The sequence below is a fragment of the Procambarus clarkii genome, chromosome 25 (assembly GCF_040958095.1).
Source record: "Procambarus clarkii isolate CNS0578487 chromosome 25, FALCON_Pclarkii_2.0, whole genome shotgun sequence".
In the NCBI taxonomy this organism is placed as follows: Eukaryota; Metazoa; Arthropoda; class Malacostraca; order Decapoda; family Cambaridae; genus Procambarus; species Procambarus clarkii.
In genome coordinates this window covers 1029207-1045389 of record NC_091174.1, presented here as the reverse complement: position 1 = coordinate 1045389, position 16183 = coordinate 1029207, and the positions used below count along the sequence as shown (strand labels likewise).

Genomic DNA, 16183 nt, shown 5'->3' with positions numbered 1-16183 from the left:
ATAACTGCAATATCTTCAGAGGTTTGGCTATCATGCATAAAGAAGCTGTGTAGATCTTCCACTTTCAAGCTGTTTATCGGGGTACTAAACATGTCCTCATACTGCTTTTGTGGGATTTCACTAACTCCTTTCTTGTCCTCTGTGTATAAACCCTCACTTGTAAGAATTAATCCAATAATGACAGAGGTTTTTTATTTCGATTTTGCATCCGTGAAAAAACATTTTGGATTTTTGTCTATCTCTCTTGTACGACTTTCTGTTCTAATTGCATTTCCCCAATCCGATATGATTGCTTCAGTCTGTTCTATTTCAATCTCCCTGTTTAGGTTATATTTGTTTCCTGTAGGGATAGACGTACCTGCTTAAGCATTCCCATTATTTTGTTTCCTTTTCTGATGTCTTCTGTGTTCTCTTTCTTCTCTGGTCCTCCTCCTCCTCCTCCTCCGCTGGTCCTTCTCCTCCTGGCTTTCCGCAAAGGAACATGTTCCAGACATACTTTATACGCCTCGGAAGGCAGATGTTGTAATTCTTATGTGAGATTTGTATTACTTGGAACAGTCTCCCATTGAATGTTTGAAAGGTCCATGATTACCCCCCCCCCCAGTCTATCCTTTTCTTGCGCTCCTAAAACTGTCCTCTGAAGTGCACCTGAGTGGTGTTAGGTAGACGTGATGTGTGAAGCTTATCATGTAACAGTGTCGAGGGATCCTTACCTGACTTGGAGGTCGTCTCAGGGACGGCTACTGTACTTGGCGGTCGTCTCAGGGACGGCTACTGTACTTGCCGGTCGTCTCAGGGACGGCTACTGTACTAGGGGGTCGTCTCAGGGACGGCTACTGTACTAGGGGGTCGTCTCAGGGACGGCTACCCCATGTTCCCCTACCTATGTGTATACAGCACAAGTTGGAGTGTAATAAACTAGGGGTTGTAAGCTATACTCGGTTGTATTAGTGAATCTCATCCTCCCTCAAATATAAATCCGTTATCCCGTAAACATATTTGCACGTTATACTAACACTACGTCAAATAAAAACATGTCTGAGCACCGAAATTCTGATTCCTTGCTCCACACGAGGCATTAGAAGCCACCTATAGTCAGGCAAGGTTCACCTTGGAGTCTGTGCTCTATAGGCACTTTACACTTGTTGATAACCCACCGTGAGTTGTTGGCCGTCTGCCTTGGTAACAGACACACACACACACACACACACACACACACACACACACACACACAAAAAGAGTGACGTTACAAGTGGAGTCCCGAAGGGGTCAGTCCTTGGACCTATACTGTTTCTGATATATGTAAATGATCTCCCAGAGGGTATAGATTCGTTTCTCTCAATGTTTGCTGTTGATGCAAAAATTATGAGGAGGATTGAAACAGAGAATGATAGTAGGAGGCTACAAGATGACCTAGACAGACTGAGTGAATGGTTCAACAAATGATTGCTGAAGTTCAACCCGAGTAAATGCAAAGTTATGAAACTAGGCAGTGGAAACAGGCAGAGAGAAAGATCTAGGAGTTGATATCACACCAAACCTGTCTCCTGAAGCCCACATAAAAAGAATAACGTCTGCGGCATATGCGAGGCTGGCTAACATCAGAACAGCATTCAGGAACCTGTGTAAGGAATCATTCAGAATCTTGTACACCACATATGTAAGACCAATCCTGGAGTATGCGGCCCCAGCATGGAGCCCGTACCTTGTCAAGCACAAGACAAAGCTGGAAAAAGTTCAAACGTATGCCATTAGACTAGTCCCAGAACTAATAAGCATAAGTTACGAGGAAAGGCTGCGGGAAATGCACCTTACGACACTGGAAGACAGAAGAGTAAGGGGAGACATGATCACAACCTACAAAATCATCAGGGGAATCGACCGGGTAAACAAGGATAAACTATTCAACACTGGTGGTACGCGAACAAGGGGACACAGGTGGAAACTGAGTACCCACATGAGCCACAGGGACGTTAGAAAGAACTTTTTCAGTGTCAGAGTAGTTAACGGATGGAATGCATTAGGAAGTAATGTGGTGGAGGCTGACTCCATACACAGTTTCAAGTGTAGAAATGATAGAGCCCAGTAGGCTCAGGAATCTGTACACCAGTTGATTGACAGTTGAGAGGCGGGACCAAAGCAACCTGTCCTCTTAAAAGAACGTCGCTTTTGGCCGTTTTCCCGTATGGCCGAATTTGGACGTAATTTGAAAATGAAAATAAATTTGGGATTTTTTTTTCAACAACAGTAAGTTAAGGGTCCTCTGATAGGTTAGGTGGGCAGGAAATTCTCATAAAGTTTCAAAACATTATGAAAAACGTTAATTTAAAGTGTCCTCTCATAACCTCTGCGCGTACGCCGGACGACTCAAACAGAAAACGGAACAGTACGTCACTTTTGTGAGTCGATTTCATTTCAAAATACGTCCAAATTTAGCCATAGCGCCGCGCATACCAGCCAAAAGTGACGTTATTTTTAAGAGGACGGGTTGACCAAAGAGCCAAAGCTCAACCTCCGCAAGCACAACTAGTTGAGTGCAAATAGGTGTGTACACACAGGTGGTTCAAGCAAGCACATTTCGGACAAACAATATTCCTGGAGAGAGTTCTTGGCGTGGCAAACGTTGCTCTGGGAGCTGTGATGGTGCACGCCATCACTGTTCTGCTCCAGGCTATGTTTGGCTGGCTCTGTAAGCCACTGCTCCTCTGCCAGTATTCATCCCTTATCATCACACATGTCCCCCCCCCCCCCCCCGCGGTCTTTGGTATATGACAGAGTCTTACAGCCTCTGGTGTAACCTTCACTCTAAAGTGTACACTGTCTCCCTCTCCGGTGAGGGGAGGGAGGACTGTGTCTCCCTCTCCGGTGAGGGGAGGGAGGACTGTGTCTCCCTCTCCGGTGAGGGGAGGGAGGACTGTGTCTCCCTCTCCGGTGAGGGGAGGGAGGACTGTGTCTCCCTCTCCGGTGAGGGGAGGGAGGACTGTGTCTCCCTCTCCGGTGAGGGGAGGGAGGACTGTGTCTCCCTCTCCGGTGAGGGGAGGGAGGACTGTGTCTCCCTCTCCGGTGAGGGGAGGGAGGACTGTGTCTCCCTCTCTGGTGAGGGGAGGGAGGACTGTGTCTCCCTCTCCGGTGAGGGGAGGGAGGAGTGTGTCTCCCTCTCTCTGGTGAGGGGAGGGAGGACTGTCTCCCTCTCTCTGGTGAGGGGAGGGAGGACTGTCTCCCTCTCTCTGGTGAGGGGAGGGAGGACTGTCTCCCTCTCTCTGGTGAGGGGAGGGAGGAATGTCTCCCAGAGGTGTTCCAGGAAGGAGTCAAATATAACAGAAGCACCTGCCTTCCCCACTCACCCTGCGACACGTGTCAGCAGGCAGCAAGGATAGTGGAGCAGGTAGCAGGCGTAGTGGAGCAGGCACCAAGTGTAGTGGAGCAGGCAGCAGGCGTAGTGGAGCAGGCAGCAGGCGTAGTGGAGCAGGCAGCAGGCGTAGTGGAGCAGGCAGCAGGCGTAGTGGAGCAGGCAGCCTGCGGCCTGGCGAAAGGGGTAGTACACCAGCTCTTGAACAAAGGTGACTCCAGAGACGACCAGCCACCAAAGAAAAAACCATTTTTCTGCCGTCGATGACAAACTTGAGGCCAGGACAAGGTCTACACTTCCTGTGGGTGACATCTGAAGACTTGCCCTTGAGCGCCGCCACAACAGTCACACACACATCCCCGTAATTTAGACATTTATGTATTATAATTGTGTACTGATATGCAACAAGGCACCTGTGATAACCTACACGAGAATATCTGCCGTTGTCATTATAATATGTAGATTTTTATATGTAATAATTGTTATTTGGTCACTTGGCTCACAGTGTGGCCTCAGTGTGACTGTTAGCACAGAGATTCTGAAGCTTGTTTCTTAATTGGTATTGTCAAACTTTTGACGTTTCTAGTGGCAGTATACAATGTCGTCATTATGTCTATTTCAAAACTCTTGTTTTGACCTGATGAGATTCACAATGGCGAATTTCTGCTAGTAGATGCAAGCTGAGTTAATTAAGAATGTATATAAAACTGCATGTTTAAGTAAGTATAGACACAATTACCTTAACATGACCAAACCACACATCAGAAGATGAGGAGACGACGACGTTTCGGTCCCTCCTGGACCATTATGTCACAATCGACTTGAAAATGGTCCAGGACGGACCGAAACGTCGTCTCCTCCTCATCTTCTGATGAGTGGTTTGGTCACCATATCTTCAGCCACGTTATTGTGACTCATCGTCTGCAATTATCATAAGACATTTCTTCCTTCCCTAAACATGTAGCGATGAATGTTAGTTCTGAAAGTGAAGCAATTCTAACTGGCCTTTTAGTTGAATGTCATCGGGCGATGCATACAGAGATTTGCTGACGAGTTATAGATTTGTTGTGTTGTTTTTTTAAGTCTCTAAAAGAAATATTGAAAGTATTTTCAGCTACGTCAAACTCGTCGAACATTTGAAGAAAATTGGGTTATGTGAGAAAACGATCTAATTCACCTTTTAAATCTAAATCCCAGGCTGGGCGAGACGTATGAGGCAAGTCTCCCTACACCCGTTGCCTCTGTTCACCCAGCAGTGATTAGGAACCTGAGTGTTAGTCGACTGTTGTGGGTGGCATCCTAGGCAATGCTCAAACGCTGCATATATCTCAGGTATACTTGAATTTCCCACAAACGCCGCAAGGCACAGCACCAGGAAAATGGCCGCAAGGCTACACATGAAATATGCCGAGAGGCAAAGAAACTAGCGCCGCAAGGTCTCTACAGTGAGTGGACCGGAAGGTCCCGGTGTCAAAAGAAAAAAAGGGGTTGACGCCCGAAGTCAAAGAGCGGGTTGACGCCCGAAGTCAAAGAGCGGGTTGACGCCCGAAGTCAAAGAGCGGGTTCACGCCTGAAGTCAAAGAGTGGGGTTCACGCCCAAACTAAGTAACCACTACCTTACAGCTGTAATCTGAAGCAACTTTAACGTGTGTACAAATCTGTCACATACATTGTAAGGTGTTTAAACGAACTGGTTATTTCTTAAAATCACTTAAACATTACACCTCAAGTTGCTGATATCAACAATGAATTCTTGATGACATACCCGCTATGTCCTCAACAATAGGAACTCCTGAACAAAATACACAAGTTTACCCCGGTTAGGCTTCGGAGAAGCTGCGGGATGCTCGTGAGGGCAGTAGCACTCCAGGTTGCAATTCCTTTGACCATGTCATGGTACAGTCGAATAAGGCGCATCTGGGATCATCCCGGACGTAGGTTCGAACCCTCATCTCTTGATACTCTTGTTATTACAAAAAAAATAGCGATTTAGTACAACAGGCTGAGGACTCGTGGCAGTGTAGTTCCTAAAATTATCCACCAAACTTCTGAGAATGACATTCGACTTGAGAATGGTCCAGGACGGACCGAAACGTCGTCGTCCCTTCAACTTCTAGTGTGTGGTCTGGTCAACAAACTTCTGGGAAGAACAACACAGCAGTTTGCAACAATGTCTTGCAAGAAAAAGCTTCAATACTGGCAATGATAGAGGGCCAGCAATTGATTTATTTGACAGCTTGAATTACAAATGCCATTACCCATTACGGTCAAATATTTGCCAAATAAATATTGCTGGTGTGTAGGACAGAGAAATTGAGCAAATTGAGTTTGATGGTGACCAATATGATTGATCAATGTGAGATCATTCTGTCCTGTGCGTCCATCGCTGGTGGCGTCCTGATCATTCTGTCCTGTGCGTCCATCACTGGTGGCGTCCTGATCATTCTGTCCTGTGCGTCCATCACTGGTGGCGTCCTGATCATTCTGTCCTGTGCGTCCATCACTGGTGGTGTCCTGATCATTCTGTCCTGTGCGTCCACCACTGGTGGCGTCCTGATCATTCTGTCCTGTGCGTCCATCACTGGTGGCGTCCTGATCATTCTGTCCTGTGCGTCCACCACTGGTGGCGTCCTGATCATTCTGTCCTGTGCGTCCATCACTGGTGGCGTCCTGATCATTGTGTCCTGTGCGTCCATCACTGGTGGCGTCCTGATCATTCTGTCCTGTGCGTCCATCACTGGTGGTGTCCTGATCATTCTGTCCTGTGCGTCCATCACTGGTGGCGTCCTGATCATTCTGTCCTGTGCGTCCATCACTGGTGGTGTCCTGATCATTCTGTCCTGTGCGTCCATCGCTGGTGGCGTCCTGATCATTCTGTCCTGTGCGTCCATCGCTGGTGGCGTCCTGATCATTCTGTCCTGTGCGTCCATCGCTGGTGGCGTCCTGATCATTCTATCCTGTGCGTCCACCACTGGTGGCGTCCCAACTCCTGGTTTCATATCTAGTTCAGAGGGACGAACTACACTGTCTCAAACGTCCACTTGGTAAGTTTCTCTCCTTTTATTCCTACGGTGTTGGAGGTGAAGTTGTAGTTCTTCACCTTCTTCCTCCACACCTGTCAAGTCGCATGTGTGTCTCCACAAACATGCACGTCAATTCGTATGTGTCCCCCCCCCCCCCCACCGCCCCCCACAAACCACAATACTCTACATATGACGAGACGACGACACCAACAACAAATAAATAAATCAGAATACTTCGTAACCGGTTTGTTTGGCCTAATACATCACCCTGCAAGTCAATATTTCAGTGTTACACTATCAAGCGGCGGTTGTTGCTCAGGGCTCTACATGTCTTCCCCTCCCGTGAGCAGCCTCTGGCACCCCTGGTCGAGGACCTGGTAGGAGGCCTGGTCGAGGACCTGGTAGGAGGCCTGGTTGAGGACCTGGTAGGAGGCCTGGTCGAGGACCTGGTAGGAGGCCTGGTTGAGGACCTGGTAGGAGGCCTGGTTGAGGACCTGGTAGGAGGCCTGGTTGAGGACCTGGTAGGAGGCCTGGTTGAGGACCTGGTAGGAGGCCTGGTTGAGGACCTGGTAGGAGGCCTGGTTGAGGACCTGGTAGGAGGCCTGGTCGAGGACCTGGTAGGAGGCCTGGTTGAGGACCTGGTAGGAGGCCTGGTTGAGGACCTGGTAGGAGGCCTGGTCGAGGACCTGGTAGGAGGCCTGGTTGAGGACCTGGTAGGAGGCCTGGTTGAGGACCTGGTAGGAGGCCTGGTTGAGGACCTGGTAGGAGGCCTGGTCGAGGACCTGGTAGGAGGCCTGGTCGAGGACCTGGTAGGAGGCCTGATCGAGGACCTGGTAGGAGGCCTGGTCGAGGACCTGGTAGGAGGCCTGGTCGAGGACCTGGTAGGAGGCCTGGTCGAGGACCTGGTAGGAGGCCTGGTCGAGGACCTGGTAGGAGGCCTGGTCGAGGACCTGGTAGGAGGCCTGGTCGAGGACCTGGTAGGAGGCCTGGTCGAGGACCTGGTAGGAGGCCTGGTTGAGGACCTGGTAGGAGGCCTGGTCGAGGACCTGGTAGGAGGCCTGGTTGAGGACCTGGTAGGAGGCGTGGTTGAGGACCTGGTAGGAGGCCTGGTTGAGGACCTGGTAGGAGGCCTGGTCGAGGACCTGGTAGGAGGCCTGGTCGAGGACCTGGTAGGAGGCCTGGTCGAGGACCTGGTAGGAGGCCTGGTCGAGGACCTGGTAGGAGGCCTGGTTGAGGACCTGGTAGGAGGCCTGGTCGAGGACCTGGTAGGAGGCCTGGTTGAGGACCTGGTAGGAGGCGTGGTTGAGGACCTGGTAGGAGGCCTGGTTGAGGACCGATTAGACCTGGTAGGAGGCCTGGTCTAGGACCAGTTAGACCTGGTAGGAGGCCTGGTCGAGGACCGGGCCGCAGGGACGCTAAGCCCCGAAATCGTGGTAAGGTAAGCCTTCCCCTGCTGGCCTGCGTGTTCCACATGCTCAACTGGGTTCTCTGAGAATCACGGCCGGGCAAAAAGGGTCTTATGTCTACCACATTAAATCCACCGGTGGACTTCTCACCCTGTCACCCAGAGGTGACACAACTTACACCAACTATTGGACAAAAGTTTCATACGAGTTCATCCGCTACATCTCGTATTATTAATTTTGTAGAGCGTCTGAGAAGGTCTGAGAAATAGGGCAGCACACCTAAACTTTCAAAGGCCCATTATAGCACATATGTGTTATAATTTGTATTATTGTATTTATTATTTTATTATTTATATATACAAGAGTTGTTACAGTCTTGTACAGCCATTAGTACGCATAGCGTTTCGGGCAAGTCCTTAACCCCTAATATTACCCGGAATACGACCTGTCCAATCGTTTAATAGCCAGGTACCCCTTTTACTGCTGGGTGAACTGAGGCTACAGTTAAGGATTGGCGCCTAGTTAATCCTCCGCGGACAGGATACGAACCCAGGCCATAGCCTGGGGTTCTATAATATGTATTATAGTTGATATAAGTTTGTGTATATAGGACTAGGATTATATATATAGCTTACGGTAGATTGTAGTTAATATTTCGCTCTTAGAATACCATTCTGAGTATTCCACTCGTATGAAACTTGAAATTGTGAAGATCCTTTTATAATCGAAACGAAACTTGGCCGAAACGCTATGCGTACTAGTGGCTTTAGGTATTGTATGCACTCTATCTTTAAATCTAACATTACGTATGTAACTCAATGTATGTAACTTTACCTGAAGAACAAATCTAAATCTAAATCAAAAGTTAGCCTAGGTACCGGCACTTCCGGGGGAGGGGTACCGGCACTTCCGGGGGAGGGGTACCGGCACTTCCGGGGGAGGGGTACCGGCACTTCCGGGGGAGGGGTACCGGCACTTCCGGGGGAGGGGTACCGGCACTCCCGGGGGAGGGGTACCGGCACTTCCGGGGGAGGGGTACCGGCACTTCCGGGGGAGGGGTACCGGCACTCCCGGGGGAGGGGTACCGGCACTCCCGGGGGAGGGGTACCGGCACTCCCGGGGGAGGGGTACCGGCACTCCCGGGGGAGGGGTACCGGCACTCCCGGGGGAGGGGTACCGGCACTCCCGGGGGAGGGGTACCGGCACTCCCGGGGGAGGGGTACCGGCACTTCCGGGGGAGGGGTACCGGCACTTCCGGGGGAGGGGTACCGGCACTTCCGGGGGAGGGGTACCGGCACTTCCGGGGGAGGGGTACCGGCACTTCCGGGGGAGGGGTACCGGCACTTCCGGGGGAGGGGTACCGGCACTTCCGGGGGAGGGGTACCGGCACTTCCGGGGGAGGGGTACCGGCACTTCCGGGGGAGGGGTACCGGCACTCCCGGGGGAGGGGTACCGGCACTTCCGGGGGAGGGGTACCGGCACTCCCGGGGGAGGGGTACCGGCACTTCCGGGGGAGGGGTACCGGCACTTCCGGGGGAGGGGTACCGGCACTTCCGGGGGAGGGGTACCGGCACTTCCGGGGGAGGGGTACCGGCACTTCCGGGGGAGGGGTACCGGCACTTCCGGGGGAGGGGTACCGGCACTTCCGGGGGAGGGGTACCGGCACTCCCGGGGGAGGGGTACCGGCACTTCCGGGGGAGGGGTACCGGCACTCCCGGGGGAGGGGTACCGGCACTCCCGGGGGAGGGGTACCGGCACTCCCGGGGGAGGGGTACCGGCACTCCCGGGGGAGGGGTACCGGCACTTCCGGGGGAGGGGTACCGGCACTTCCGGGGGAGGGGTACCGGCACTCCCGGGGGAGGGGTACCGGCACTCCCGGGGGAGGGGTACCGGCACTCCCGGGGGAGGGGTACCGGCACTTCCGGGGGAGGGGTACCGGCACTCCCGGGGGAGGGGTACCGGCACTCCCGGGGGAGGGGTACCGGCACTCCCGGGGGAGGGGTACCGGCACTCCCGGGGGAGGGGTACCGGCACTCCCGGGGGAGGGGTACCGGCACTCCCGGGGGAGGGGTACCGGCACTCCCGGGGGAGGGGTACCGGCACTCCCGGGGGAGGGGTACCGGCACTCCCGGGGGAGGGGTACCGGCACTCCCGGGGGAGGGGTACCGGCACTCCCGGGGGAGGGGTACCGGCACTCCCGGGGGAGGGGTACCGGCACTTCCGGGGGAGGGGTACCGGCACTCCCGGGGGAGGGGTACCGGCACTCCCGGGGGAGGGGTACCGGCACTCCCGGGGGAGGGGTACCGGCACTCCCGGGGGAGGGGTACCGGCACTCCCGGGGGAGGGGTACCGGCACTCCCGGGGGAGGGGTACCGGCACTCCCGGGGGAGGGGTACCGGCACTCCCGGGGGAGGGGTACCGGCACTCCCGGGGGAGGGATTGTAATTCATCAAGTGTTTTAGGTTTCACTAAAATAATTTCTTTATAAACCATTTTCCTTCACACTTCCACAACTCTTGAAGTTATCTTGAGATGATTTCGGGGCTTAGCGTTCCCCGCGGCCCGGTCCTCGACCTGGCCTCCTTTTTTGTTACACACCCCCAGGAAGCAGCCCGTAGCAGCTGTCTAACTCTATCATATCTAGTCTGAGTGAGTCTGTGTCTTGTATCTTATATTTCGTGTAAGGTCTTAATTTTTCCTATACCTAAGTACCTGGTTGATGGGGTTCTGGGAGTTCTTCTACTCCCCAAGCCCGGCCCGAGGCCAGGCTTGACTTGTGAGAGTTTGGTCCACCAGGCTGTTGCTTGGAGCGGCCCGCAGGCCCACATACCCACCACAGCCCGGTTGGTCCGGCACTCCTTGGAGAAAACTATCTAGTTTCCTCTTGAAGATGTCCACGGTTGTTCCGACAATATTTCTTATGCTCGCTGGGAGGACGTTGAACAACCGCGGACCTCTGATGTTTATACAGTGTTCTCTGATTGTGCCTATGGCACCTCTGCTCTTCACTGGTTCTATTCTGCATTTTCTTCCATATCCTTCAGTCCAGTATGTTGTTATTTTACTGTGTAGATTTGGGACCTGTCCCTCCAGTATTTTCCATGTGTATATTATTTGATATCTCTCTCGTCTCCTTTCTAGTGAGTACATTTAGAGAGCTTTGAGACGATCCCAATAATTTAAGTGATTTATCGCGTCTATGTTCTCTGTATTCCTTCTATTTCAGCAATCTCTCCTGCTCTGAAAGGGGAAGTGACTACTGAGCAGTACCAGGAATTTATCGGTTAAAATCATATTATTTTCCGGTGGCAATCGGAAACTTCATCGAAAACTTCATTAACATCAGCTTGTAGTTTTTCAATGTCTCCTACAGGTGTAATTGTCATGTTGAATCTTGTGTCACATGCAAAAGACCTCGCCGAGCTGCGATTTATATTTGTCTATATGTGATGTCTATATATGATAAGGATAAGAAAAAGCAGTGGTGCAAGGACAGTGCCCTGAGGTACACAGCTTTTCACTGTGTTTGGACTTTTCACTGTGTTTGGACTTTTCACTGTGTTTGGACTTTTCACTGTGTTTGGACTTTTCACTGTGTTTGGACTTTTCACTGTGTTTGGACTTTTCACTGTGTTTGGACTTTTCACTGTGTTTGGACTTTTCACTGTGTTTGGACTTTTCACTGTGTTTGGACTTGATTTTGTTTGACTGTTATTCTTTTCATTCTGTTTGACAAGAAATTTAGTATCCACCGTCCTACTTTACCAGTTACTCGCATTGATCTCATTTAATGTGTTAATACGTCATGGTCATATTTATAAAATACCTTTGCAAAGCCTGTGTATATCACATTTTGTTTTTTCTTGTAATGCCTCAGTGATGTCGTAGTGGTCAAGTAGCTGTGAGAGGCATGATCTTCCCGCTCTACATCCATGTTGGCCTGGGTTGTGAAGGTCATTGGTCTCCATGAAACTAGTGACCTGACTCCTAATCACTCTCTCAAATACTTTTATTATGTGGGACGTTAGTGCAACTGGTCTATAATTCTTTGTCAATGCTTTGCTCCCTCCCTTGTGTAGAGGTCTGCTGATTTAGGGTCTGCTGATGTCCCATCTGTATCCAAGCTTTTTCTCCACACAACACTGAGTGCTCACGCTACTGGATCTTTACATTTTTTTATGAATATGAAATTCCATGAGTATTCACCCAGTTGTGCTTGCGGGGGTTGAGCTCTGGCTCCTTGGTCCCACCTCTCAACTGTCAATCAACTGGTGTATAGAGTATTCACCCAGTTGTGCTTGCTGGGGTTGAGCTCTGGTTCCTTGGTCCCACCTCTCAACTGTCAATCAACTGGTGTATAGATTCCTGACGTCCGAACACTTTCGGAACCAATGCTTCACTGACGACTTTTGTTCGAACCACAACGCTGTAAATGCTTCACCCACGTACTACAAATACAAGTAATCGCCAACAGAACCTAAACACCTGACCTCTGCCTAAATTTGGACAATATGATAATATAATATTAATTTACATTTTAGAAAATTTGTTTTGAATGAACAGCATGTAAAAATTGATGAATGCGTCTGCGGGGTCGACCGCTGGATGGAATGGACTTGGTCTGAGGACGGGTTGTAGACAGCAGCAGCAACGCCACAAATGGTTAGTGGCCAGTAACGGAACTGTCGTTGAAGAACTTCTCCTCTACCATGAAGAGGGTAGACATGGAGGAGGTAGACATGGAGGAGGTAGACATGGAGGAGGTAGACATGGAGGAGGTAGACATGGAGGAGGTAGACATGGAAGAGGTAGACATGGAAGGGGTAGACATGGAAGGGGATAGACATGGACGGGGATAGACATGGAGGAGGTAGACATGGAAGAGGTAGACATGGAGGAGGTAGACATGGAGGAGGTAGACATGGAGGAGGCAGACCTGGAGGGGAGTAGACCTGGAGGGGAGTAGACCTGGAGGGGAGTAGACATGGAGGGGAGTAGACATGGAGGGGAGTAGACATGGAGGGGAGTAGGCATGGAGGGGAGTAGGCATGGAGGGGAGTAGACATGGAGGGGAGTAGATATGGAGGGGAGTAGATATGGAGGGGAGTAGATATGGAGGGGAGTAGATATGGAGGGGGTAGATAGACATGGAGGGGGTAGACATAATGTCAGTACTCACCGCATAGTTGAACTGAGCGTTGAACTCCGGGTTGTTAGCCATGATGCGTCTCTCTGTCTCTGTGGAGGAGAAGCAATGGCTGAGTTACTGTGGGGCCACGTGCAGGGAACACCATGCCCACCACCACCACACTGGGCAAGCCATGCCCATCACCACACACTGGGCAAGCCATGCCCACCACCACACACTGGGCAAGCCATGCCCATCACCACACACTGGGCAAGCCATGCCCATCACCACACACTGGGCAAGCCATGCCCATCACCACACACTGGGCAAGCCATGCCCACCACCACACACTGGGCAAGCCATGCCCATCACCACACACTGGGCAAGCCATGCCCATCACCACACACTGGGCAAGCCATGCCCACCACCACCACACTGGGCAAGCCATGCCCATCACCACACACTGGGCAAGCCATGCCCATCACCACACACTGGGCAAGCCATGCCCACCACCACCACACTGGGCAAGCCATGCCCACCACCACCACACTGGGCAAGCCATGCCCATCACCACACACTGGGCAAGCAATGCCCATCACCACACACTGGGCAAGCCATGCCCATCACCACACACTGGGCAAGCCATGCCCATCACCACACACTGGGCAAGCCATGCCCATCACCACACACTGGGCAAGCCATGCCCACCACCACACACTGGGCAAGCCATGCCCACCACCACCACACTGGGCAAGCCATGCCCACCACCACCACACTGGGCAAGCCATGCCCATCACCACACACTGGGCAAGCAATGCCCATCACCACACACTGGGCAAGCCATGCCCATCACCACACACTGGGCAAGCCATGCCCATCACCACACACTGGGCAAGCCATGCCCATCACCACACACTGGGCAAGCCATGCCCATCACCACACACTGGGCAAGCCATGCCCATCACCACACACTGGGCAAGCCATGCCCATCACCACACACTGGGCAAGCCATGCCCATCACCACACACTGGGCAAGCCATGCCCATCACCACACACTGGGCAAGCCATGCCCACCACCACACACTGGGCAAGCCATGCCCACCACCACACACTGGGCAAGCCATGCCCATCACCACACACTGGGCAAGCCATGCCCATCACCACACACTGGGCAAGCCATGCCCATCACCACACACTGGGCAAGCCATGCCCATCACCACACACTGGGCAAGCCATGCCCACCACCACACACTGGGCAAGCCATGCCCACCACCACACACTGGACAAGCCATGCCCACCACCACCACACACTGGGCAAGCCATGCCCACCACCACACACTGGGCAAGCCATGCCCACCACCACCACACTGGGCAAGCCATGCCCACCACCACCACACTGGGCAAGCCATGCCCACCACCACCACACACTGGGCAAGCCATGCCTATCACCACACACTGGGCAAGCCATGCCCACCACCACACACTGGACAAGCCATGCCCACCACCACCACACACTGGGCAAGCCATGCCCACCACCACACACTGGGCAAGCCATGCCCACCACCACACACTGGGCAAGCCATGCCCACCACCACCACACTGGGCAAGCCATGCCCACCACCACACACTGGGCAAGCCATGCCCACCACCACACACTGGGCAAGCCATGCCCACCACCACACACTGGGCAAGCCATGCCCACCACCACACACTGGGCAAGCCATGCCCACCACCACACACTGGGCAAGCCATGCCCACCACCACACACTGGGCAAGCCATGCCCACCACCACCACACTGGGCAAGCCATGCCCACCACCACACACTGGGCAAGCCATGCCCACCACCACCACACTGGGCAAGCCATGCCCACCACCACACACTGGGCAAGCCATGCCCACCACACACACACACAACTGTCAACTGTGACACACACACTGAGTACACATAGTTGTCACACCCAGAACGAAGTCTGTGATATTCTTAACAGTTAAGAAATATAGATTTAATATAAACTTCCTTTGGATACCATCACATCTTGGCATCTTAAAGCATGATAATGTTGACATGATTGCAAAGACAGCATATAGCAGACCAACGATAGAAATATTTATATATATATAATTGTGTGTGTGTGTGTGTGTGTGTGTGTGTGTGTGTGTGTGTGTGTGTGTGTGTGTGTGTGTGTGTGGAACTAAAAGGTCAATAGCTCGTTAATTAATACAATGTTAGAGTGGCCAGAACACGCCTGGGATATAGACGTATCTGGCAGCTTTCTCAAAGCCCAAATGTCCAATACACCATGTGTCAACCTTGTGAAAGTCTCCAATACACCATGTGTCAACCTTGTGAAAGTGTCCAGTACACCATGTGTCAACCTTGTGAAAGTGTCCAGTACACCATGTGTCAACTTTGTGAAAGTGTCCAATACACCATGTGTCAACTTTGTGAAAGTGTCCAATACACCATGTGTCAACCTTGTGAAAGTGTCCAATACACCATGTGTCAACCTTGTGAAAGTGTCCAATACACCATGTGTCAACCTTGTGAAAGTGTCCAATACACCATGTGTCAACCTAGTGAAAGTGTCCAATACACCATGTGTCAACCTTGTGAAAGTGTCCAATACACCATGTGTCAACCTTGTGAAAGTGTCCAATACACCATGTGTCAACTTTGTGAAAGTGTCCAATACACCATGTGTCAACCTAGTGAAAGTGTCCAATACACAATGTGTCAACCTTGTGAAAGTGTCCAATACACCATGTGTCAACTTTGTGAAAGTGTCCAATACACCATGTGTCAACCTAGTGAAAGTGTCCAATACACAATGTGTCAACCTTGTGAAAGTGTCCAATACACCATGTGTCAACTTTGTGAAAGTGTCCAATACACCATGTGTCAACCTAGTGAAAGTGTCCAATACACCATGTGTCAACTTTGTGAAAGTGTCCAATACACCATGTGTCAACTTTGTGAAAGTGTCCAATACACCATGTGTCAACTTTGTGAAAGTGTCCAATACACCATGTGTCAACTTTGTGAAAGTGTCCAATACACCATGTGTCAACTTTGTAAAAGTGTCCAATACACCATGTGTCAACTTTGTGAAAGTGTCCAATACACCATGTGTCAACTTTGTGAAAGTGTCCAATACACCATGTGTCAACCTAGTGAAAGTGTCCAATACACCATGTGTCAACTTTGTGAAAGTGTCCAATACACCATGTGTCAACTTTGTGAAAGTGTCCAATACACCATGTGTCAACTTTGTGAAA

At 51.6% G+C, this 16183-nt stretch overlaps 1 protein-coding gene across 7 annotated transcripts in view; it reads right to left on the bottom strand.

Moving 5' to 3' along the window:
• Positions 1-16183, bottom strand: part of ATP8B (ATPase phospholipid transporting 8B) — a 405277-nt gene that overhangs the window by 280318 nt on the left and 108776 nt on the right. For all 7 annotated transcript variants that reach the window (XM_069331137.1, XM_069331131.1, XM_069331133.1 and 4 more), the window contains exon 2: positions 12958-13016. In XM_069331137.1, coding sequence (XP_069187238.1) covers positions 12958-13016 — 59 coding nt within the window. The remainder of the gene's footprint in view (positions 1-12957; positions 13017-16183) is intronic.